Source organism: Schistocerca nitens, chromosome 9 (genome assembly GCF_023898315.1).
Source record: "Schistocerca nitens isolate TAMUIC-IGC-003100 chromosome 9, iqSchNite1.1, whole genome shotgun sequence".
NCBI lineage: Eukaryota > Metazoa > Arthropoda > Insecta > Orthoptera > Acrididae > Schistocerca > Schistocerca nitens.
Window position 1 is genome coordinate 146247659 of NC_064622.1, and position 24911 is coordinate 146272569.

Genomic DNA, 24911 nt, shown 5'->3' on the forward strand with positions numbered 1-24911 from the left:
CATAGTAATAGATGCACTAAACATACACAGCTATTACAAATTATGACTTCTTTTAGTGGAGCTAAGAATCTGAGCAAATGATACAGACCCGATATGATGATATTTATGGGCCCCCACTGCAACCATGGGCATATTTGTTTCATCCAGATTAATATTTACAACACTGTCAGTATTATTATATTTTAGCCTGTAACTGCCTCAGAAATGATGCCTGTCAAAATACCAGCAGCTGTCGAGGATATCAGCTGGCGGCATTCCTGCAAGCTATTTGAACATTTGATAAGTCAGGAGAAGTCAAGCTTCGCAAGACTTGATTTCCCTCTGCAGTGTTTACTCCCCCCATAATTCCCCCATTATAAAATTAACTATCCTTTGATAGCTGAGGATCTGTTCTATCAACTGATCCCTTCATTCAGTCAAGATACATCACAAAATTCTTTTCTCTCTCATTTGATTCAGTAAATTTTCATTACTCATCTGACATATTCATCTAATCTTCAGCATACTTCTATAGCATTTTAACAGGTTCTATTTCCTTCCTATTTATCCTGTTTATGGCACTCATTTCACTTGCATATGAGGCTGCACTCCAGACAAGAAATGGTTTACTAACACTGAAATCTATAGTTGATGTTAACAAATATCTCTTTCACAGAAATTCTTTTCTTGCTACTGCCAGTCTGCATTTTATATTCTCTCTACTATGGCTATCATTAATTACAGTGAAACCTCTTCATAACATTTCAACATATAATGTTTTCTTCTATGTTACATAAATTTTTTCTGGTCCCAACCAAAAGCCCATGCACACAATGATACATTTTTCTCTATACAATGATTTTGTCCATGTTACTCTTATATTTTTGTCACAATTTTTCAACCCTGATCAAATATTTCCCTCTTTATAACTTTTAAGCAGTGGGATGTAGATGCTTCGTTTTCTGTTACAGGGATGTACACAAGCTCCAAAGGCTCATGCTCAGTGTGATTCACACATCAGCATCAGTATCCAAGTCATGTGAGATGACATGCAACATGCTTGCCATCTGTCTCTGGCACTGTTCTATTGTTTTGCGAAAGCAGATGGTGAGCACCTATAGTGCTGCAGTGGAAGAAATTGAATGTCAACTGCAGAAATTCAGTGAATTAGTAGGCATTAGTTACGTCACTTCTGAGGACTTTGTGACCATAGGTGATAATGTGGCAACCACACAAGTGCTGAGTGTTGCGGAATCGACTGATGAGAGTAGCATGGAGAATGGAAGTGAAAATTAAAGTGATAGTGAGATGGAAAATAATCCCACGCTCTATTTACTAAGAAAGCTGAAGGATTTGAAACATTCAGATTTATTATGGCCCATAAACTTGAGGACACAACAATAGCACAACTATCTCATGTGAAGCAAGAAACTGTTTTCATACAATCCAGAAGAGATAGAAAGCAAATATGCTTGCGTGACTACTACAGAAAAACCATATGATGTTCAACTTGTGGCAATTCATAGATTTTTGTGAAAATTTTACTAAAGTTGTATTTTTTAATTTAATTATTAAAGTTTTTTTTTTAATTTGTGCCATTTACTGTGTTTTTCTGTAATATAACTGCAGTAAATTTGATATGAGTTTTATAATTATCAACTGGAAGTCTTCCTCTTTATAGTGTTTTCCTCTTTACAGTGTTCAGAAATTGTGGTCCCTTAAAAAAATAAGGACACAGCTTTTCTACTCTTTTCTGTGATTCATAATCTCCTAATCTAATTCCTTCACCATTGTGTGATATAATGTGACTACATTCTATTGTGCTTGTTTCAATTTAGTTGACGTTTTTCTTACAACTTTGTTTCAAGACAATATCCATTGTGTTCAACTGGTCTTATAAGTCCTTTGCTGTCTGACATAACTAAAATTCCATCAGTAAGCTTCATTGCTTTTATTTCTTCTCCCTAAGCTTTAATTCCATTTCCAAATTTCTCTGTGTTGTCTTTCAGCTTGCTCACTGCACAGACTGAATTAGTGGGATTGGACTACAACCCTGACTCACTCCCTTCTCAGCTAATGTTTCTAATGATTCCATTTCATGCCCTTCAACTTCTACAGGGTGAAAAGTATGTAAACCGACAAATTCTGGGAGGTTGTAGGGGACATCAAAACAAATATTATTCCTTCATGTCATTTTTTACTATGAGGAATATTTAAACCGGTAGACATAGATTTATCTGGCACTGAATTAATTAAACCAACAAACACTTTTCCATTTTTATGACCAAGGACCGAGTAGCCCATGGTACAGGACCACCTCTACCAATCCACGTTTCAGGGAACCGTCGGTCCAGGAATCGATGCACACGAAGACTGAAATGTGCCGGTGCCCCGTCATGTTGGAACCACACGCGTTGTCTTGTAGGAAGCGGGACGTCTTCCAGCGACTCTGGCAATGCTCTGGCGAGAAAATTATAATAGTGTCTGCCATTTAATGGCCTAGGTAGCAGATATGGCCCAATTAAACAGCCCCCAACAACACCGACCCACACATTAACGGAGAACCGCACTTGATGAGCGCTAGTAACTGTGGCATGTGGGTTTATCCTCATTCCAAACATGCGAATTGTGCATGTTGAAGACTCCATCACACCCGAACGTTGCTTCATCAGTAAACAACACAGAGGATGGAAATGTAGGATGCATTTCACACTGTTCCAGGTACCACTGCGAAAACTGTGCTCTGGGTGGATATCAACTGGTTCCAGGTTGTGGACACGCTGTAAGTAAAATGGACGTAACAAATGATCTCGAAGGACTGTTCTTACTTTCGTCTGATTCGTCCCCATGTTACGTCCAATTGTATGAGTGCTGATTGAAGGATCCCACGCCACATGCTGCAAGACAGCTTCCTCAAATTGCAGTGCTCTTATCGTGCGACGGCGTCCCTGTCCAGGTAATCTGCTAAATGACCCGGTCTCACGCAGACGTTGGCACACAGCAGATAAGGTTGTATGATGCGGGATACGGAGATTAGGATATTGTTGTTGATAAACCCGCTGTGCAGCTCATCCGTTGTGGTGAGCTACGTAGTATGCACCAACCATATCAGTGAACTCACTCCAGGTGTATCGCTCCATTAGTAAACAGAGACAATGCACTACTACACTGGTGGACAACAGTTGCCTACAACTGAAGAGCATAATATGCCCTCTAACAACTGAAGATCGTAATACGGCCTCTAACAACTGAAGAGCGTAATACGGCCTCCACCAGTTTAAATAATCCTCATAGGAAAAAATGACGTTAGGGATAAATATTTGTTTTGATGTCCCCTACAACTTCCCAGAGTTTGTTGGTTTAAATACTTTTCACCCTGTATAACTGCAGTGCGGTTTCTGCATAAATTATAGTTTATCTTCCCATCTCTGTATTTTTTCCATTACATTCAGAATTTCAAAGAGTCAACATTGCCAAAAGTTTTCCTAAATCTACAAATGCTGTACACATAGATTTTTTTACCTTCAGTCTGCTGTAAACATAGATTTGTTTACCTTCAGTCTATCTTCTACGATGAGTTGTAGGGTGAGTACTGACTCACATGTTCCTACATTTCTCTGGAACCCAAACTACATGTTCCTACATTTCTCTGGGACGCAATTACTCTTACCTGAGGTTAGCTTCCATCAGTTTTACCAGTTTTCTATAAATAACTTTTGCCAATATTTTGCAACCATGACTTACTTAACTGATGGTTCGGTAGCAATCACACAATTCAGCACCTGTCTTCTTTAGAATTGGAATTATTATATTCTTTCTGAAGTCTGAAGATATTTGGCCTGTCTCATTTATCTCGCACACCAGGAGGAAAAATTTCTTTGTGGTTGGATCTCCCATGGATTCTATAGTTCGCACACCAGGAGGAAAAATTTCTTTGTGGTTGGATCTCCCATGGATTCTATAGTTCAATTCTTTTATCTTGGCGGCTCGCGCATGACCGCCTAGACGCGGGAGATCGCTGCGTTGCCAGTTGCACACGACGCACGCGCCAAGAGAAGCAGCGCCATAATAGCATAGTTCGCAAGCTTACGTTTAGGGGGGAGCGCGCAGTTCACGAAGTAAAGCCACCATGGTCGCATTAACCCTTTCACTGCTACAAAGACGTGCTCCCTGCATTCCGCGCTGTGGGCGATTTTGTCACTGCACTGCTCGCCTGTGCAGACACATTGTGTTCCGACTGCTTTGACAGACTGATACCTTCCCCCCATAAATGACTTAATTTTGTTTCAATGTTCAACGCAGTTATTATGCAGCATTAAATATAGTAAACCATTGCACGAAATTTTGAAGAGTTTGCAGAGGTAAAGTCCATAGAATATACTTTCCGGATGGTTGATTTTAGTTGCCACAATGTTGAGAATGAAATGTGGACAAGATACCTATGTATTTCTTTTAATTTAAGTACCACATAAGTGTCGTATGTAATATTGAGAAATATTCCACCTTTCGCGACTGTAACGAAAGTTTTACTTACACTGGGCACGTTTGGCTTTATTTTAAAGCACTTCAATCAATCAAAAGGAAGTAGACAAAATACAATAAACAAAACTGTGGACTTACAGAAACATTAGGACTTGAATATACTGTCTGTCAGTGAAGTGCTCAGAGCTATGTCAAATATAATTTTGTGTGTGGCACACACAAACAGCATTTATTTGCTAAAACACTGATGAGCCAACGCAAACGTTGAATATTGTGCTACCGCAGCACAAAACTACGAAAGGTGACTTGGCAATGGAGGACACAAAATACAGTCCTCTTATGATGCTTCAAAAGAGAGAAACGCGTCTGGCCTAAATACACTCCTGGAAATGGAAAAAAGAACACATTGACACCGGTGTGTCAGACCCACCATACTTGCTCCGGACACTGCGAGAGGGCTGTACAAGCAATGATCACACGCACGGCACAGCGGACACACCAGGAACCGCGGTGTTGGCCGTCGAATGGCGCTAGCTGCGCAGCATTTGTGCACCGCCGCCGTCAGTGTCAGCCAGTTTGCCGTGGCATACGGAGCTCCATCGCAGTCTTTAACACTGGTAGCATGCCGCGACAGCGTGGACGTGAACCGTATGTGCAGTTGACGGACTTTGAGCGAGGGCGTATAGTGGGCATGCGGGAGGCCGGGTGGACGTACCGCCGAATTGCTCAACACGTGGGGCGTGAGGTCTCCACAGTACATCGATGTTGTCGCCAGTGGTCGGCGGAAGGTGCACGTGCCTGTCGACCTGGGACCGGACCGCAGCGACGCACGGATGCACGCCAAGACCGTAGGATCCTACGCAGTGCCGTAGGGGACCGCACCGCCACTTCCCAGCAAATTAGGGACACTGTTGCTCCTGGGGTATCGGCGAGGACCATTCGCAACCGTCTCCATGAAGCTGGGCTACGGTCCCGCACACCGTTAGGCCGTCTTCCGCTCACGCCCCAACATCGTGCAGCCCGCCTCCAGTGGTGTCGCGACAGGCGTGAATGGAGGGACGAATGGAGACGTGTCGTCTTCAGCGATGAGAGTCGCTTCTGCCTTGGTGCCAATGATGGTCGTATGCGTGTTTGGCGCCGTGCAGGTGAGCGCCACAATCAGGACTGCATACGACCGAGGCACACAGGGCCAACACCCGGCATCATGGTGTGGGGAGCGATCTCCTACACTGGCTGTACACCACTGGTGATCGTCGAGGGGACACTGAATAGTGCACGGTACATCCAAACCGTCATCGAACCCATCGTTCTACCATTCCTAGACCGGCAAGGGAACTTGCTGTTCCAACAGGACAATGCACGTCCGCATGTATCCCGTGCCACCCAACGTGCTCTAGAAGGTGTAAGTCAACTACCCTGGCCAGCAAGATCTCCGGATCTGTCCCCCATTGAGCATGTCTGGGACTGGATGAAGCGTCTTCTCACGCGGTCTGCACGTCCTGCACGAACGCTGGTCCAACTGAGGCGCCAGGTGGAAATGGCATGGCAAGCCGTTCCACAGGACTACATCCAGCATCTCTACGATCGTCTCCATGGGAGAATAGCAGCCTGCATTGCTGCGAAAGGTGGATATACACTGTACTAGTGCCGACATTGTGCATGCTCTGTTGCCTGTGTCTATGTGCCTGTGGTTCTGTCAGTGTGATCATGTGATGTATCTGACCCCAGGAATGTGTCAATAAAGTTTCCCCTTCCTGGGACAATGAATTCACGGTGTTCTTATTTCAATTTCCAGGAGTGTAAGTCGCTTATTACAGTTGCAGAAGAGGGATATATTTCAATACCATTGGTAAAACTGCGACTGTGGAACAGAAACAAGAAATAGAACATGAATACCATTGTGTATGTGCCATACCTTTCACCGATGGAAGTGCTTTAAAATAAAGCCAAACGCGCCCTGTGTATATAAAACTTTTATTACAGTCGCGAAAGACGGAATATTTCTCAATATTACATACGACACCTATGTGATACTTAAATTAAATGAGATATTGTTATACAGTAAATATTATATGAAATTTAGGTATCTTGTCCACATTTCATTCTCAACATTGTGGCAACTAAAATCGACCATACGGAAAGTATATGCTATGGACTTTTACCTCTGCAAACTCTTCAAAATTTCGTGCAATGGTTTACTACATTTAATGCTGCACATCAAAACAAAATTAAGTCATTTATGGGGGGAAGGTATCAGTCAAGAAGACGTGTAAAAATCAAATTTTTTGGCCAAATATTTTTGTGAAATCGAATGATAAGTGTGTCAGAGCAGTGGGAACACCATGTGTCTGCACAGGCGAGAAGTGCAGTGATGACAAAATCGCGCACAGTGCGGAATGCGGGGAGAACGTGTCTGCAGCAGCGAAAAAGTTAATGAAGAGGCAAAGCACTAGAAATTTCATTCAAACGAATAAAATTCGTGAAGTAAGGCACTCCAATATTGTTTTTAAATAAAGAAAATGTTATGCACCGCACAAGGTTTGAACTCATTGCCTTTCACTAGGCAGCCCAACACCTTAACCGTTCCGCTACCTCAGCTCATCAAACAGCATAACTCCATAAAAAACTCTTACACCTCACGCAACTACTTATAAACACTGTTGGTATGACTATGAATTACTCACGCTTCGTCGAAGTACAATAGGAAATAAACAATTACCGCTGTTCTTTATTGCGAAAAAGCAGTTCGTGAGATTGAAACAAATACCTTTCCTTGCTATCGCCTGAATTAGGAGTCTTATTGCTTGTTTGGTTTAATTAATTAATAGAATATGAAGCAATTGGTATAAAGAATGCTTTTTCCAAACTTTCTATAAAAGAAAGTCTGTTATCAAGACATTGCTTTTGTTCTATTACTTTATTTATGACTGAACGTTTCTAAAACTGAAGACACTCATCCGTGCTCTGCACTGCAGTCGAGATCTGGCAACGTCGTTCTCTGTTCATTGGCTGACTGTGTTTTGTGACGTCAGATGCGCAGAACGAACCTAAACTCGGCCGCCAAGATATATGACGCGCACTTTAATAAGTCTGAGGGATCTTATTTTTACTGTGGCCTTTCAGTACTCTGTCAAACTCTTCTTGTAGTTTCTCATTTCTCATTTCATTTTCATTCACTTCCTCTCCCGTCTTCATAACACATCTTCAACTTCATTTCCCTTGCATAGTCCTTCTACACATACCTTCCACCTTTCAGCATTCCCTTCTTTTCTTAACACTGTTTCTCTATCTGAGCTCTCGATAGTCATGTTTAATCATTCTGCCCTTTTTATATGTCTTTATTTCCTTTTGTCTCCTTCATTTGCTGCATTTTTGTACGTTCTTTTGTCGACTAGATTCAGTATCTCATATGTTACCCAAGGGTTCTTACTGGGCCCAGTCTTTTTGCCTATTTCATCTTCTGCTGCCATTAGTATTACAACTCTCAAAGCTTCTATTGTGTTTCTTTTCCCTGTTTCTGTCAATCGTTGGTCAGTACTCCTTATGAATGGATGGATATGTGCGTGTGTGCGAGTCTATACCCGTCCTTTTTTCCCCTTAAGGTAAGTCTTTCCGCTCCCGGGATTGGAATGACTCCTTACCCTCTCCCTTAAAACCCACATCCTTTCGTCTTTCCCTCTCCTTCCCTCTTTCCTGACGAAGCAACCGTTGGTTGCGAAAGCTAGAATTTTGTGTGTATGTTTGTGTTTGTTTGTGTGTCTATCGACCTGCCGGCGCTTTCGTTTGGTAAGTCACATCATCTTGGTTTTTAGATATAAATTATATAATTGGATAGACAAAAAAATCTACTCACCACCTGGCGGCAGAACACACACATAAAAGACTGTTGTAACTGGCAAGCTTTCAGACCCAGTGGCTCCTTCTTCAGGCAGGAGGGTTGAACGGAAAGAAAGAAGTGTGAAAGAAAAGGACTGGGGAGGTCTAGGAAAAGGGGCAGATTTCAGGAAAGTCACCCAGAACCGTGGGTCAGGGGAGATTTACCGTACGGGATGAGAAGGAAAGACTGATTGTTGGAGACTGCACTGGATGAGATTTGAAAACCGGAGAGCTTAAAGGTGGAGGACATGGTAGATTACTACTAAAACAACATGCCCATGTTAATAAGAGTGAAAAGCTAAGTGCATTTTACGTAACATACACGGGAGGGGAATGGTGAAAAATAGACAGGAAAGACAACATAAGATGTAGAAAACTAAAATGGAGTGAAGCAAAGAGTAGTTACAGTGAAGAAATGCTGAGAAGGAAGAAATTAACGTAAATTAAGGCCAGGTGGGTGTCGAGAATCAAGGACACGTTAAGCGTTAGTTCCCACCTATGGAGTTCTGAGAAACTGTTGTCTGGGGGAAGAATCCAGATGGCTTGTGTGGTGAAACAGGCCCCAAGGTCACGAATGTCATGTTGTAGAGCATACTCTGCGACAGGATATTGCGTGTTGCCAGTATACACCCTCTGCCTATGCCCATTCATCCTAATTGATAATTTGGTGGTAGTCATGCCGATGTAGAAGGCCTAACAGTGTGTACATAACAGCTGGTATATGACGTGTCATTTCACAGGTGGCTCTCCCTTTGGTAGAATATGTTTTGCCAGTTACAGGGCTATTATAGGTGGTGATAGTAGGGCATATAGGGCAAGTCTTGCAGCAGGGATGGTCACAGGGATAGGAGCTGTAGGATAGGTGCAGAAGGAGCACAGGGTCTGACTAGGTGGTGGTAGTAGGGCACATAGGGCAAGTCTTGCAGCGGGGACGGTCACAGGGATAGGAGCCGTAGGATAGGTGCAGAAGGAGCATAGGGTTTGACTAGAATATTGCGGAGATTGGGAGGGTGATGGAAAGCTGTTAGGTGTGTTGGGCAAAATTTCAGACAGAATGGATCTCATTTCAGGGCATGATTTTAGGAAGTCATGGCCAAGTTGAAGTAGCTGACTAACATATTCCAGACCAGGATAATACTGAGTCACCAATGGTGTGCTCCAGAGTTGTTTTTTGGAGGGATCAGCAGTACCAGGATTGGATGTGATGGCCCGGGAAATCTGCTTTTGAGGAGGAGGAGGAGATTAGTGTTTAACGTCCCGTCGACAATGAGGTCATTAGAGACGTAGCGCAAGCTCGGGTGAGGGAAAGATGGAGAAGGAAATCGGCCGTGCCCTTTCAAAGGAGCCATCCCGGCATTTGCCTGAAGCGATTTAGGGAAATCACGGAAAACCTAAATCAGGATGGCCGGAGACGGGATTGAACCGTCGTCCTCCTGAATGCGAGTCCAGTGTGCTAACCACTGCGCCACCTCGCTCGGTATCTGCTTTTGAACTACGCTGGTGGGGTAATTACATCCAGTGAAGGCTGAGGTGAGAATGGTGGTCTATTGCTGCAAAGAGTCTGCATCCAAGCAAATATGTTTGCCTCGAATGCCAAGGCTGTATGGGAGGGAACGTTTGACATGGAAAGGACGGCAACTGTCAAAATGTAAGTACTGTTGTTTGTTGGCAGATTTAATGTGGACAGAAGTGTGTAGCTGGCCTTCTGTGAGGACGAGCTCAACATCAAGGAAAGTGGCATGGGATTCAGAATACAACCATGTGAAATTTAATTTGGAGAAGGTATGCAGAGATTCAGGAATTTTAGCAGGTCAGCCTCACTGTTAGTCCATATGATCGAGATGTCATAAAATGTATCTAATCCAAACCAGGGGCTGAAGACTTATGGATCCCAGGAAAGCCTCCTCCAAGCGATCCATGAAAAGGTTGGCATAGGAAGGAGCCATCCTGGTTCCCCTGGCCATACCCCTGATCTGTTTGTATGTCTGCCCCTCTCAGGTGAAGTAGTAGCTGGTAAGTACCTATAAAGTTGATTAAGGTGAGTAGGAAGAATGTCAGAGATTTGGAATCAGGTGGGCACTGACAAAGGAAATGTTCAGCAGCAGACAGACCATGTACATGGGGGATGTTGTTATAATCTGTGGTTCTTTCAATTTATGTAGTTCCCATTTCCTTAATTTCCTACCTTTCTGCAACTTCTTAAGTTGTAGTGTGTGGTACATAACAAATAAAATATGGTCATGTCCACTCCAGGAAATGTTTTGCAGTTTAAAATTGGGTTTTGAAATGTCTACATTAGCATTTATACATTCTATATGAAACCTTCCAGTGTATCCAGGTGTCTTCCACACATCTATAAAAGCTATTATTTACCTGATTTTATCTGCAGTGTCTCTATGAAATAGAAATGTTGAGGCTGAACAATTTTTTAGTTTCTGCCCTGAAAGACAATTCTTGAAGTTTTCCAAACAGGTTCGCATGAGACATACGGTGTCTTTCTTGAAGTGCCTGACAATTGAGATTTTTCAACATTTCTAATAGCATGCGGCCGTTCGTGCTTCCACTCATTGTGTATGTTCCCCTGTTAGTGTGACCAGATACAAGAGAGCCTGTTTTGTATCTTGTTGAGTTCTAGAAAGTTTTGCTGATTTAGGCACCACTAAACCGATTATTATGGCAATTACCTTTGCAGTGGTGCAGCAACTGAATGGTGCCAATGTTAGACAGAACTCAACATTTCGGCTTTTGGTTGGTTGTTATCTATTTCTGTCCCCTTCCTGCCAACAACTGCCTGGAAACTAATTTTTCTGCCACTGAAAACCTTAACTTCTGTTAAATTTTAACATTTAGGGTGAGGTCCTTGATAATATATTGCTATGAAAGTTATTGGAGACTTTTTAATTAACCTTTACCCATCTATCTAAGGATTTGTGATTTGCTTTGTACCTATTGTTCCTAACAGTAGCAGAAGTTGCAGAATAAATTTAAGGTGGTCTTACGAAAATGGCTATAATTATTTTACAAGAATCTTTATTTCAGCAATATATGGTAATGACACAGTTAGGAAACTGATTATTCGAATAATTTAAGTTGCATACATTACTAGCACAGACTGCCAGTATCTCAAGCCCCACAGATATGATCCCCTGGCTTGCCATGGAACCCATGTAGCCAACAGAAACACCTAGTGGCAGCTGCTGTGTACGAGCACAAGAGCAAGTGAACACACTAACTTTTGACACCTCGCAGATTTATTGGTAATTTTTCTTTGAATGCTGTTAAACGTAATGCAGATGCAGTAATCTGAAATGTATGGCACGAAATCTACCACACTGTGCTACATATTGCTCCATTAGACTGCTGAAACTTGGCATCAGGGTTGTGAGCACACCTTGGCTTGTGCATGTTTTAAGGAGCTTCTGAGCATGCTCAATTGATGTAATTGCCTTATGGGTCAAATACATATGGATTTGACAAACAACGTTCATGGTTCATAGCGTGCACTGCTGGTTCTTACTACTCAACTACTAATTTATGTCAATGCCACCAGGTAGTAGCACTCTGCAGCAGACTTTTATCTACGTTCGCCATAAATCCTATAAGGTGGTAGCACACTCCACAGATATGTGAATTCACATACTATACAGGGTGTCCCATTTATCTTGACCACCCTAAATGACTGTTTGTCCAGATGCAAATTACAAAATGTTTCAAGCAAATGTTCTTTAGCCATTAGGGGGACATCAATCAGCATGATTGCCTTCATTGTAGCTTTGTTTTTTTACAAAGATATGAACAGCAGTATGACATTTTTTAAATGGCACCCTATATTTTTTATTCAGTAATTCGTTTCCTCTCCTAAACACCTATTCAAAAATGTATCACAGTGTACCATTTACTGAAACACAACATTATTAATTACATAACACAACATTGATGTTGATGCTCCCAGCACTTAGTGCAGGTACTCAGTGTAATGGAACACATCCACATGCTGACAGTGACAGTGGACAAATGTAAACAAAAGTAGAATGCACACCCGTCATTCAACCAACCATCATCAGTTGAAGAGTTGTGTGGACAGAATGTACACCAATGAAGAGAAGGTAGAAATGCTACTCATCTGTGGGGAGTGTAAGTGAACAGAACAGTAATTGCAATACTATTTTCTTATGTATGGGTACATTTAGTACAGTAGTTTAGTCCTTTTAAATAATGTTGTGTAGAGTATGCATACAGTAAAGGCTGTCCTCCCTAAAAACTGCACTGTCATAACGTTTCTTCTATTGTTGTTGTTGAAGGTAAGCGAAATGCTACGCAGGCAGCAGAACTGTACAGAGAGCAATATCCTGATAAGAACCCACCTTCCCGACAGATGTTTTCTTGTCTTGTTGCGGCGTTTCAGGAAACGGGAAGTTTCAACCCACGACAACACAATCGTTGTAGCACTTGCACAGACAAAGCTGCCGAAGTTACTGTTCTCACTTCCACTGCTATGAATCCACATGAGAGAACACGACAGCTTGAACACGAGATTGGTATTCCTAAAACCATTGTACATCATATTTTTACATGTCACCGGTTCCATCCTTACCGTGTACACCTACATCAAGAACTGCATGGGAATGATTTCCAGAATCGTGTTCAGTTCTGTCAGTGGGCACAGCAGCAAATCCTCGCCAACCCGAACTTCTTCTCCAATGTTTTATTTACCAATGAATGTTCCTTCTCAAACAAAGGACAGGTAAATACAAGGAACATGCATTATTGGTCCAGTGGCAACCCACGATGGCTTAGACAGATGGAACATCAGCGTCAATGGAGTATTAACGTCTGGTGTGGGATGCTTGGTACTACAATTATTGGCCCTTTTTTCGTCAATGGTAGTCTAAATGGCACAGCGTATGCCAACTTCCTCAGATGAATTCTTCCTCCTCTTCTGGACGAAGTGCCGCTAGGAACCAGAATGTTTATGTGGTATCAACATGTTGGATGTCCAGCACATAATGCCTTACGCGCACATCGTGTTCTGAACCAAAGGTATCCTGCCAGATGGATTGGTAGAGAAGGAACAGTTACTTGGCCTGCTAGGTCTCCTGATTTAAATCCTCTGGACTTTCTTCTTTTGGGATGCATTGAAGACGTTGTCTATTGTTATATTCCAACTACTCCAGAGGACATGCAAGAGCGTATCGTGCTTGTTTGTAATTCTCTTCAGCAGGCAACACTGGCAGCAGTAAATAATTCTTTCATTCAACGAGTGCACCAGTGTATCAGTGTCCAGGGTCACCACTTGGTGCACCTCTGAATGTTCTACTCCTGGGCAATGGTACAGGAGAGTCAAAGTCAGTTTTGTGTTGTGCTTTTAGTTGGTTTCCATTTGTTTTCTGACAACTCTAGCAAGTGGACAAGTTCGTGATCCCAGGTTCAAAGTCAATGTTGTGTTATTAATAATGTTGTGTTTCAGTGAATGGTACACTGTGATACATTTTTGAATAAGTCTTTAAGACTACGAAAACCAGAAGAAGATAACAACTATCACTCCTACATGGTACTGTGGCATTGATAGGTCACATCAACCCTGAACAACATGATCTTGGACTGAGATCGGACGTTTTCGAGCCACCATGTTATTCTAGCAGTCTGCATTTATGTCTCTTGCTGTGTACATGTGTATGACTACTGTGGAAATATATATTTATGTGCAGATATTTGTGGGACAGTTTGTTCAGTATACCTCTACACATATCCCGTTCCCATACTGGTGACCCCAAAGTTTGCACATCTTCCGCGACTACCACGATGGGTGTCGTAGCATCAGCAGGTTATGAGCACGCTGCTATGGCCGCCTCACCCAACGCTTTGTTCGAAGACTTGGAAGCTCAACAATGATCACTGGACCTCTTCATTCCTTTGCCAACGAGCAGTTCTACATTAATTCACAGCGATTCGTGATCTCCAGCCGCGTTAACCTCAAAATTTGTCACTCTAGAACGGTCGAGTACTACACCGCTAAGACAAACAATGGACTCAGGTTTCATGTTGCCGGACTATGCTCGAAAACGTATGAAGTTTGAAGTGAACAATATTCATAACTGTGTACCTACGATTGATTGTATAATGCTCAAAGCGATCTACATTTGCACACGTACTTTGACTCTTAACGGGTCGCAACGACAGTTACTGTGGTGCCGTGTGTAGCGCTGCCATTACCGCAAAACACACCCAGCCACTATCAACCATGACCTGGTCCAGTTTTGCCTCATTTGCAAACTAATATAGGACATTTTAGTGCACACAATTCTCCATACTCACCCCCAGTCTGGCCGCTCAAGTTTTTGACCACATCAGTTCAAGTGCAACATTCGGTGTTTCACCTTTTAATGGTGTCTTACCACACCGAAGTGACTTTCTGCAAGTTCCACTGGTCATTTATAGTCCGACCTCATGGGGCATGTCTTCAACGTGCGCAGTGAATTCAAACTTTTGTCATACGAGTTACCAACCCACACCCTCCTGCCACCGCCCCCACCCCCCTTGCACCCGCAGGGGGCCCCGGTTCCGGCCGCTTAGCCGCCCGCCTCTCCTACAGCACCGCCTGTGTCAGCCATGCTGGCCTGCATTATTTCCGAGGTGGGTCAATTCAAATCAGTGCCTGAGTGCCTGTAGCCTATGGCCCAGTTTACAGGACCCCAACACCTATCACGCAACCACCCATTCCGACGGTACCGACCGTGTCAGCCGCATGGTGTTTTCGCGACACATCAAGGACAATGCAACCCGCAGTTGCTATGGACGTTTTCACCAGAAACACACAGGCGCCTACCATGCCAGCCTGCTGTATAGCCTCTCCCATCACGGACCAGACGGTTTTCCAAGACACACCGAAGCCGCCTTCGTCCCCACCTTCAAGTCGTCTGCCAAAGCTGCCACCTTTACACAAGGACAACCCAGTGTCACGGTTTGAGCTTGTTAAGCATCTTTTCGAGCTGTATCACATGTCCGATGACAACTCTAAACTCCTGTGTTGCGTCATGCACTTCCATGACAATTCAGACTTAACTTGTGATCTACTCCTCTCGCCATAGCCTCCACCAAAATAACAGTTCGCGAAGAAGAACAACTTGCCTGCTCACCACAAGATTTAATCATCAAGATCTTGTACGAGGAACACCTGGGGGACCGAACCCCATCACACATCTGGCGCCACTTTCAGTTACTTGTGAGTGAACATACCATGCTGGACGCCACTCTGTGGGCGGTGTGGTCTGCCAAGCTGCCTGCTGACCTACAGATCCACCTGCTACCGCACTCCTTCAAATCAATTGGCTCTCTTTTCCACATCACCGGCAAACTGTACTCATTGCTACAACAACGCCAGCCAGCTCACTACTCCTGCTTACCGGACGTCCACTGGCAGAGGCTGGGCTCGCTCCGCCTCCGCATCTTCAACATCGCCTGGCAGCATCCGCTCGCTCTCTCCACTGTCCGTGCACTCCAGGATCGGCCACGCACCATATGTGCCGGTATACATGCCAGAACAAATTGATGAGGACAGGCCTCCTCTGCTGCCACAGTCACCACTACCACCACCACCACCACCACCACCACCACACTCAGCTCATCCGTACTGCTGGTACCACAAGATTTTTGGCAATAATGCCAAGAAGGGCGGTTACCTTGCCAGCACCCAAACGCCGACCGCAGGACTTAAAAGACGCCAAGTCCTGCAAGGAACCTCATGGGTGTCCTCATACATTGCACTGTGTCCACTCGTCCACCCTGCTGAGCAGTCGTTTGTATGTGACTGACATTTTGTTACAGATTACTTTCCTAGTTGACACTGGTGCTGACATGTCTATCATACCTACATTGATGGCTCCCCCCGTCTTTTCACCGACGAGGTCACTTCTATGAGCTGTCAATGCATCAACATTATAAACCTCAGGCTCTGTCAAAGTTACGGTGGACCTATCTCATTCTCTGTGTTTTCCGTGGACTTCCTATGTTGCCGACATTGATGAACCTCTTCTCGGTATGGATTTTTTGTCCCATTACAAACTCTCTCCTAACATAGTTCAGGGCTCAGTGCTACACCATCCCACTAATACTCAGATACTGTGCTCCCGCACTTATGTTCCCCGCAACATGTGAGTTAGTACGCGAGTGCTCCACCCTTGCGGGCGACACTGACCTGTGTAACTAATCTACTGTCAAAATATGACTTGATGGCACAACTCCGCTGGGACAACAACAAGCCAAAACAACACATCGCACACACCTACAACGAGCTCATCGCAGCTCGTAACTCGCTGCTAAAAATGCAGTCCACAGTTCCGCCACTTAATTGAGCTTCTTCGGCCAACACCAGCTCGGACACTCATTAGGTTAGTCCAAACGCATTAAACGCTTGTGATGATTCGTGTCCAGCAGACTCCGCACCCCGACTCACTCTCCACATTCAGTGCCTTGGGTTTCAAACAGTGCATCTAATGACAGTCGCGCACACGACGCAACCATGCACACTATGCAAGCAGCCATCCCACGTGTTAATAAACATTCCCCCTCTCTCATGCGCCAGTCACGTTACTCGGCGGCCATCGCTGCTCCATGCGCGACGCCAACGCCGCTCTTGTCCACACTGGTTACCAAGTCCAAGGTCAACAGCAGACATTCCTCGTACGTTCCAACCCGCTCTGCACTGCGCACGTAGCCGCCCTCTTCACACAAGCGCACGCTGCGCTCATGTACTAGGCATGTGACTTTCGGGCAGCCTTTTCCCACTCGCACTAACGGCTATGCCTCATCGCACCCTACTCGTCCTAAAACTTCATGTCAAGACAATGATCAGTCTCATGTGCAGTTCTCAGTTTCCATCACTGATGGAATGACATACAAGTTAGTTACCACTTCTTGGCCTCCTATTAGGCACAAGGTTACACTTGGGCCAGTGAAACACGTCACTTGACAGTTCGCGTGTGGTTGGCTACACTGAGATTGCGAGGTTGCAATAGCTGCCACCTCACATGCCCACAACTCCGAAGTACATTTTGTAAATGTAAGCTACAATCAACGTTTATATGTAAGTGCAACAAAGTACGTTTTTCTAACAATGGAGAGAATGACGACAGAGACTAAGCGTTTGATAATATTGAAACCGGGAAATAAAAACACTCGAAGTTAATGACAATATCTATGAAAAGTTACAGTAATAGCTGCATGTAAAACGTCATATAATAATGTAAATCTAAGCATACCAAATAACACGCTATCCACACTCATAGAAAGAAATAAAGCAAAACATGCATAGCCTACCCGATTGCAGAGAGGAATTCTGTATACATTTGCACTCACCAATTTACGATGTCAGTGGCGTATTTCTATGCAGTTCTCCTTCACTATCAATGCAATCGGTGCCAAAACCATTGTCTTCGTCATCATCATCGTCATCATCAAGAGAAATCATTAATTGTTCATTTTCATTTATAATGCCATCTATAGCCTGTGCTTCTCTTATCAGTTTAGCAACATGGTCTACTTTTTTTTCCTTCATGAGGTAGCGCCTACAGTAGCAAGACCTTCACGTAGCAGTCTTTCCACTTCTGTTATAGTAAAAGTCTTGTTGTTACCCCCAATGTATGCCTTGACTTCTCTCCAAACCAATTCAATTGGATTAAAATGACAGTGATAAGGCAGTAGCCTCATTACCAAGTGACCCTGTTTGCTTGCAATTTCATCTACACGTATTTAGACGTTACAGGCTTATTTTGTTTAATGAGTGAGTATAACAGCAGCTTTGTCATGCTCATGTCCGCAGCAATGTCTCTCGCCTGCAACCACTGCACCATAGTCTCTTTACGGTCACTAGTGGTCAGAGTTTTATCTAAAATCACGGAATGGTATGGTGCATTGTCCATCACAAAAACTGTCGGAACACTAAACTGTAGCAACAAATTTTTAAACCACTGTAGAAACCGTGGGTGGTCCATATCCTCATGATAGTCACCGGTTTTTTTTTCTTCGAGAAACTAGAAGTCCTTCAAGCACAAAACCATCTGAAGATCCTGCATGGGCCACAATTAATCTTGATCCTCTTCCTGTTGGCTGATGACCGCTGCTATTCAGAGTATCATCTGTCCAGCATTTCTCAACTGAATCTCCAGCGGTGATCCAGGTTTCGTCTAACCATATGACTGAGCGTATGTCATTTCCTATAATTTTGTGTAAGAAAATGTTATGAGCTGCAATGACATGAGATTTTTCTAGTAACAGTTTTCGTCCATCTAACTTTTTAAAACGGAAGCTCACACTTTTTAATATCATCTTAAGAGACTTTTTCCCCCTGAGAAAAGTGCACTTTCTTTTAAAGAAATTAGCAACTTCGCTATTGTGGGGTATTCTTTCCTTTATAGTATCCGTTTATGTGCTGAAGAATTGCATCGGACTGGAAAGAATCAATATCTGTAACAGGACGAGGCTGCTTTTTTTTTCTTGCCCGGAGTACTTAAAAACATGCTGTTTCTTCCACAGGGGCTTTCTTCCACACTGTTTACTTCACAGTCTTGAAGTAGCACCCCTTTCCTTATAAATGTTCTTTCATTGAGGCTTATCGGCAGGAATCAACGCATGCCCATGAACAGAAAGAAATTCTTTTTCTTGCTCATAAAACTCACGTGTCCTCCATAACAATTGCAAAGACTATTTAATGGCACTCCATGACGCAACGGATTGTCGCTTGGTGAACGACATCGTTTTGGTGACACTGTTTAACAAACAAAAACTGTAGTCGAGGCGGTAACACAACACAACAGCATGCATTCGCGCACAAACATACAATGTTTACACGGAAGCCGGCAACGTGGTAGTGTCGATGCCATAACCGGCTTTTGTTCAGTGCTGTTATTGGCTCAGAAGATGCAGCGCCTCCTGTTCCTCACTTGTTTATTAGTTATACTACCAACTCTATGGCACTTGAGGAGTTACCTTGAAGTGACATGTTTCAGCGGCCCGGGTATAGATGCCTCAACCCTATTAAGTTGCACGCACCCCGGCAGCAAATTAACGAACTTTTGGAGGCAGGTATTCTGCAACTGTCAGACAGCAATTGGTCTTCACCGATTCACCTCGCCCTCAAACACGACGGTTCTTTCTGAAGGTGTGGTCATTACAGATGTCTAAACGGTCATACCGTCATGGACAATTAACCTGTGCCTAACATACATGATTTCACTCATATGTTATCGGGCACTACAATCTTCAGTGTTATTGACTGTAAACGTGCCTACCACCAGATTTCCGTAGCGCTGGAAGACATCCCTAAAACAGCTGTTATCATGCTGCTTGGTTTGTTCCAATACAACTTCATGCCATTCAGCCTGAAAAATGCGGTGCAAACGTGGCAGCGATTCATTGACTCCATCTTATGATAGTTCGAGCTTTGCTTTGCATACCTGGATGACATACTCATTTTCAGCAAGTTGGCTGAGGAACATAAAAATCATTTATCCATGGTCCTCCAGACCTTGAATTCCAAACAGCATCCAATTGTGCCAGCCTTCTGTCACTTTCTTTGGTTACACCATCTCCACCGACAGAACACAGCCTCCCAAATCTCGCTTGCAGGCCATCACACAATGCCACCCCCTGCTACTTACAAAGAACTTCGATGTTTCCTGGGCACAATAAATTACTACCGCCGTCACCTGCCCTCTTCCGCCACAGTGCAAGCCCCACTGACAGACTCGCTGTCGGGTAAACTGACTTCAGGACTCAGACCCGTTCGCTGGACTGCACCTATGCTGGAGGCCTTCCATGCACTGAAGAATTCTTTAGCTCACGCCGTGACACTCACCCACCCCAACCCCTTGGCGAGTTGTTCATCACTGCAGACACCAGTGACATCGCGATGGGAGCGGTACTACACCAGTGACATCGCGATGGGAGCGGTACTACAGCAACGCAAGGCATACACGGTTTCCCCTCTTCATTTCTTCTCTAAAAAACTATCAACAGTTCAGAAGAAATACTCCGCTTTCAATAGCAATCTACAAGGCCGTAAAACACTTCTGCCCCAACATGGAGTGTCATTTGTTCTTCATCCTCATGGCTCACAAACCACTCGCAGCCGCTTTCTGCAACCCCTCAGAGGACCCACCCCTCGGCATTTCCACCACTTTTATCTAGTCTCCCAAATTCACAACCGATGTTCGCTACATCAAAGGCACAGACAACATCGCCACAGATTTTTTCTCGTGGATCAATACTACTTCACGCATCATAGACTTATCCAACCTGGCTGCCCTACAAGTGTCCGACGAGGAATCTCAAGCTCTCCTCGTGGACCCTCAAACTTCCCTTGTGTTTACCAAAGCTAAATTCCCCAGCTTTGTGGGTGAGATGTGGTGCGACTCTTCTACCAGTACCTTACGCCAGTTGCTCCCACCCCCCTACACCGCCATGCCTTCGATGGGCTGCATAACATCGCTCTCCCTGGCGTCTGCGCAACTACATGGCCCATTCTCTGAGCGTATAATTTGGAAAAATATAAAATGGGACTGTCAGACCTGGGCACGCAGCTGCATCCCCTGTCAATGCAACAAAATCAGCCCCCACACCTCCCCATAACTGTGCAGGTTCGACATTCACCCAGGACAATTTCTCCATGTACATACCGTTGGAGGGCCACAGATACATTCTATCCACAATCGACTGCATGTCCCACTGGGTAGAGGCAGTTCCTTTACCTAACATCATGGCTGAGACCGTGGTCAAGGGTTTCATCTACTCATGGATTGCTAGGTTCGGTTGTATGACCACCATCACCACCGAGCAGAGTCGGCAGTTTGAGTCTTCCCTGTTCACAATTTTATGTAACATCTGTGGCATAAATAAAATTCATAGCACGACCTACCACCCACAAAGCAACGACTGCCTCTGGTCCGAAGCCCTTCCATGATTGCTCCTCGGCCTCCACTCAACTATCAAGCCCGACTTACGGGGAATTATCTTAGAATTTGCTTTCGGGGAGAACCCCGTCCTACCAGGGGAACTCATCCAACCTCAGGTACCCAAAGATTTCCCCCCCCTACCCGGATTTCATAAGTCGCATGCGCACTCACTTCAAACATGCAAGCCTGCACCCACCTATCAGCCACTCCCCGCCAAACACGTGCCAACCGCTCTCATCACTTGCTCCCATGTGATGCTGAGAGACAATTCGATCCGACAACCTCTGCAACCACTTTACCTCGGCCTCTTTAAAGTCCTCCGGCGGAGCAACACAACTTTCAACATCATCGTCAAAGACTCTCCCCAAACTGTTTCGTTACACCGACTCAAACCAGCTTTCGTGGACCCCGACGCCCCCCTGCTAGCTCAGTCAGATTCATCAAATGACTCTCCTGCCAGTCTCTCTCCCGCCATGGAGTCCAACAACGTTTCTCCTTGGGCCACCATCCTGATTTTTTCATCCAACACCATTTGCAGGTTTATCGGATACGTCAACCTCTACCCCGTGTGTGGGTTTCGCAGCTACCTCACCGACTTAGACACCCTCTCCCGTAGTCAACCTGCTCTGCAACGTACCCCCCACACCATGTGGACGACATTTCAATCGTAACTCTTGACGACCGAGTTCTCATTTTACTCACAGACACCGCGACCTCACCACCCAACGACCAGCTACACTTCAGTGTTGCGCAGAGCCTCACCCTCCCTTGTGAGTGCGACCCGATGACAATACGCGCCTTCATCTCGCTGGACAGCTCAGTTAGCATCCGGGCTTGCCACAACTACATCCTGCCACCCGCCATTCTGCCCGCCTGCTCACGAGCTGACCGCCGCATCGTCCAACCTCACTGGTTCAGCGACTTCGAGGTGGACCTGCCTCCCGTCGTTCCACCTCCACACCCTGCCCCGGTCAAGGTGGAAGTCCTGGTTGTGCATCTACCATCTCGTACAACCACCAACTGCGTCAATGCCCACACTGTCTCCAGCCAAGATGATTCACCTGTGGTACTCCGTACTGCGGGGAGGGGGGTGTCTGTGTGGCGTCAATAGGTCAAATCGACCCTGAACAACATGATCTTTGACTGAGATCAGACATTTTCGAACCGCCATGTTATTCTAACAGTTTGCATTTATGTCTCTTCCTGTGTACACGTTTACAACTACTGTGGAAATATACATTTATGTGCAGATATTTGTGGGACAGTTTGTTCAGTATACCTCTACATGCATCCCGTTCCCATAGTGTATTTACAGATGGAAAGACAAGTTACTGAAATTCTAGGCTGTTACAATACCTTTCTCAGTGTGCTCGGTATAACAAACCAGAATATGTTAACAATCAAGAAATCTCCTTCTACTACTGGCCATGCTCCTACTGACTGGTGAGGTTCTCATTCTATTTGACCCATAAAGAGTCAGCTGATGCCGTTGAAAATGTTATGAAACATATAAGTTCCCTTCAAGGCTGTTCTTCTCATGATAACCTTCACAATAAGATACATCTAAAATTTATCTACCTGAAGAATTAAACATCAAAATAGTGCATCAAATGTACATAGAGGCATTTCCAGAGCTCCCCCCCCCCCTTTTTTTTGTATCCCAGGTCAGATACTTACTCTGAATGTGAAAAATTCAAAGCAAAAAAGAAATCCCTTCCTGCAAGAAAACTTAATTATAACAGGAGTGCAGAAGAAGTAGATAAAGAAATTAAGTGGCTAGAAACTTACATAAGGAGAAGACTGAAGTCTCCTGTCAATGAAAACATGGAGTTAAAATTAAAGCTAGGCAAAAACATGAACATTGGCAATAGGTATAGATTTCATGGAAAATGTTTCAGTGCATAATATTAGTGTTAATGATGTACACTACAAGTGACACATATCTTTTTACATGTTTAATGTGCATGTTCTCCTTCCAGGAGCTGATGAAGTTGCTCATTGTTGTTTGACTTCCACTTTTATCATCTTGTTTTCTCAGTTCAACATTGCCACATTTTTAGTGATACTTGCTCGGCCAGAATAAAAGTTATCTTTATTTGCTTCATTCGCTCTATGGTTCATCAATATAACAGATTTGAATAAAAGTAATCTTTTCCTGTTAGAGTGCACAGTTACATGAAATGGGGTGAAGATATGAGCTTAATAAATCAAAAAGCCCACACTGAAACAACAGTGATTGGAATGAGCACATCAAAAGATGCTGCGTAAAACCTAGTGCCTTCTGTGTCATCGAATATTCCCAAGACAAGTTCAAATCACAGCCTTCACTTCTCGGTAAAGAATACAGAAAGAAATAACCAATGAAGGTACGACAAATAGAAGAAATGGCAGTTGACAGAACTTCTTCTAGACCTATCAATTGTTGCACCACTTGCAACGGCTCTTGGGAGTCCTATTTAGTGTTGGGAGGGGGGGGGGAAGCCATTTGCAGACTGGAAAGCACAAAAAAAACCATCATTTTCAAGCTTAATTCCTCTCTCTGAGGCAAAATATGACGACTTACAATCCCTTAAGAAATTCTGTTCTGAAAGTGCACAGGTCTATTTTTCAAAATTACATGTAGTCAACAATGAGTAATTTTGTGTAGAGATTACATTAATTTCATCAGTCTCTTATAGGCATTTTTATGTAATATCCCACAAATGTTGTTTACTTCTAAGGCAAACACTTATGTATATGTAATACGTTCTATTAAGTGGACTAGATTGTTTTGTTTGTAAACATGTAGGACTTGACTTTTCATTTTTAATAAACAGGACACTATGACATGGCACTCATTTCAAATGAAGTGTCTGTTAGAAAAAAGTCTTGAGAATTCCTCTAAAAAAATCACTGTATGTCTACCATGCTTAATCTGCTGCATTTTTAACTCCAAATTAAATTACAGCACAATATTAAAAAGTGGATTTTGATCCTTTTTCCCTTGTACCCTTCACTTGTTTCATAATTCTGTAGAATGTTACATAATACAGACCACATCAATCACTAAGCTGTATGCTTTACAAAAGTGCCATAAAAGAAAATAATTTGGATAACTGTGACTGTGTTTACTTATTTTATTAATAAGAGCATTGCCCAAAGGGTCATACATATGCTTATATGGTTGCAAACAAATATCTTTTTCCAGTTACACAGTCAGCTGCAATACATCACTATGTACTTCATATTCACATAAGAGAATTGATCCCATTAAGTCAAAAACAGTCACCTATGTACTGTATGACTAAATGCTTATTTTACTGTTAAATTGTCCATTTGTGAATTAACAGTCATTCATAATACCTGAATACAAAAATTTTAATAACTGATAAAAGGGATCGCCTTTTGCCTTCGAAATTAAAATGTTACATAAAACCTGTGAATAAAACTAATGTATGCAGCCATGCTTATTCATAAATGAGATATGACACTTACCCCATCTGCCATCATGAAATGAACTCCCAAATCAGAAGTCTGTGCATGTACAAACTCAGTGAATGCCTCTATATTATTTGGATCAAAAACGTCACCATTTCCATCAGTGCCACCAACTCCTACAAAATTTAAAATACATATTAAATTTATAAG

The 24911-nt window shown here is 43.6% G+C and overlaps 1 protein-coding gene across 1 annotated transcript in view; it reads right to left on the reverse strand.

Annotated features, from left to right (window-relative positions):
* Positions 1-24911, reverse strand: part of LOC126204447 (cap-specific mRNA (nucleoside-2'-O-)-methyltransferase 1) — a 286518-nt gene that overhangs the window by 182475 nt on the left and 79132 nt on the right. Inside the window, exon 8 of the mRNA XM_049938834.1 lies at positions 24759-24877. Within this exon, the coding sequence (XP_049794791.1) occupies positions 24759-24877 (119 nt within the window). The remainder of the gene's footprint in view (positions 1-24758; positions 24878-24911) is intronic.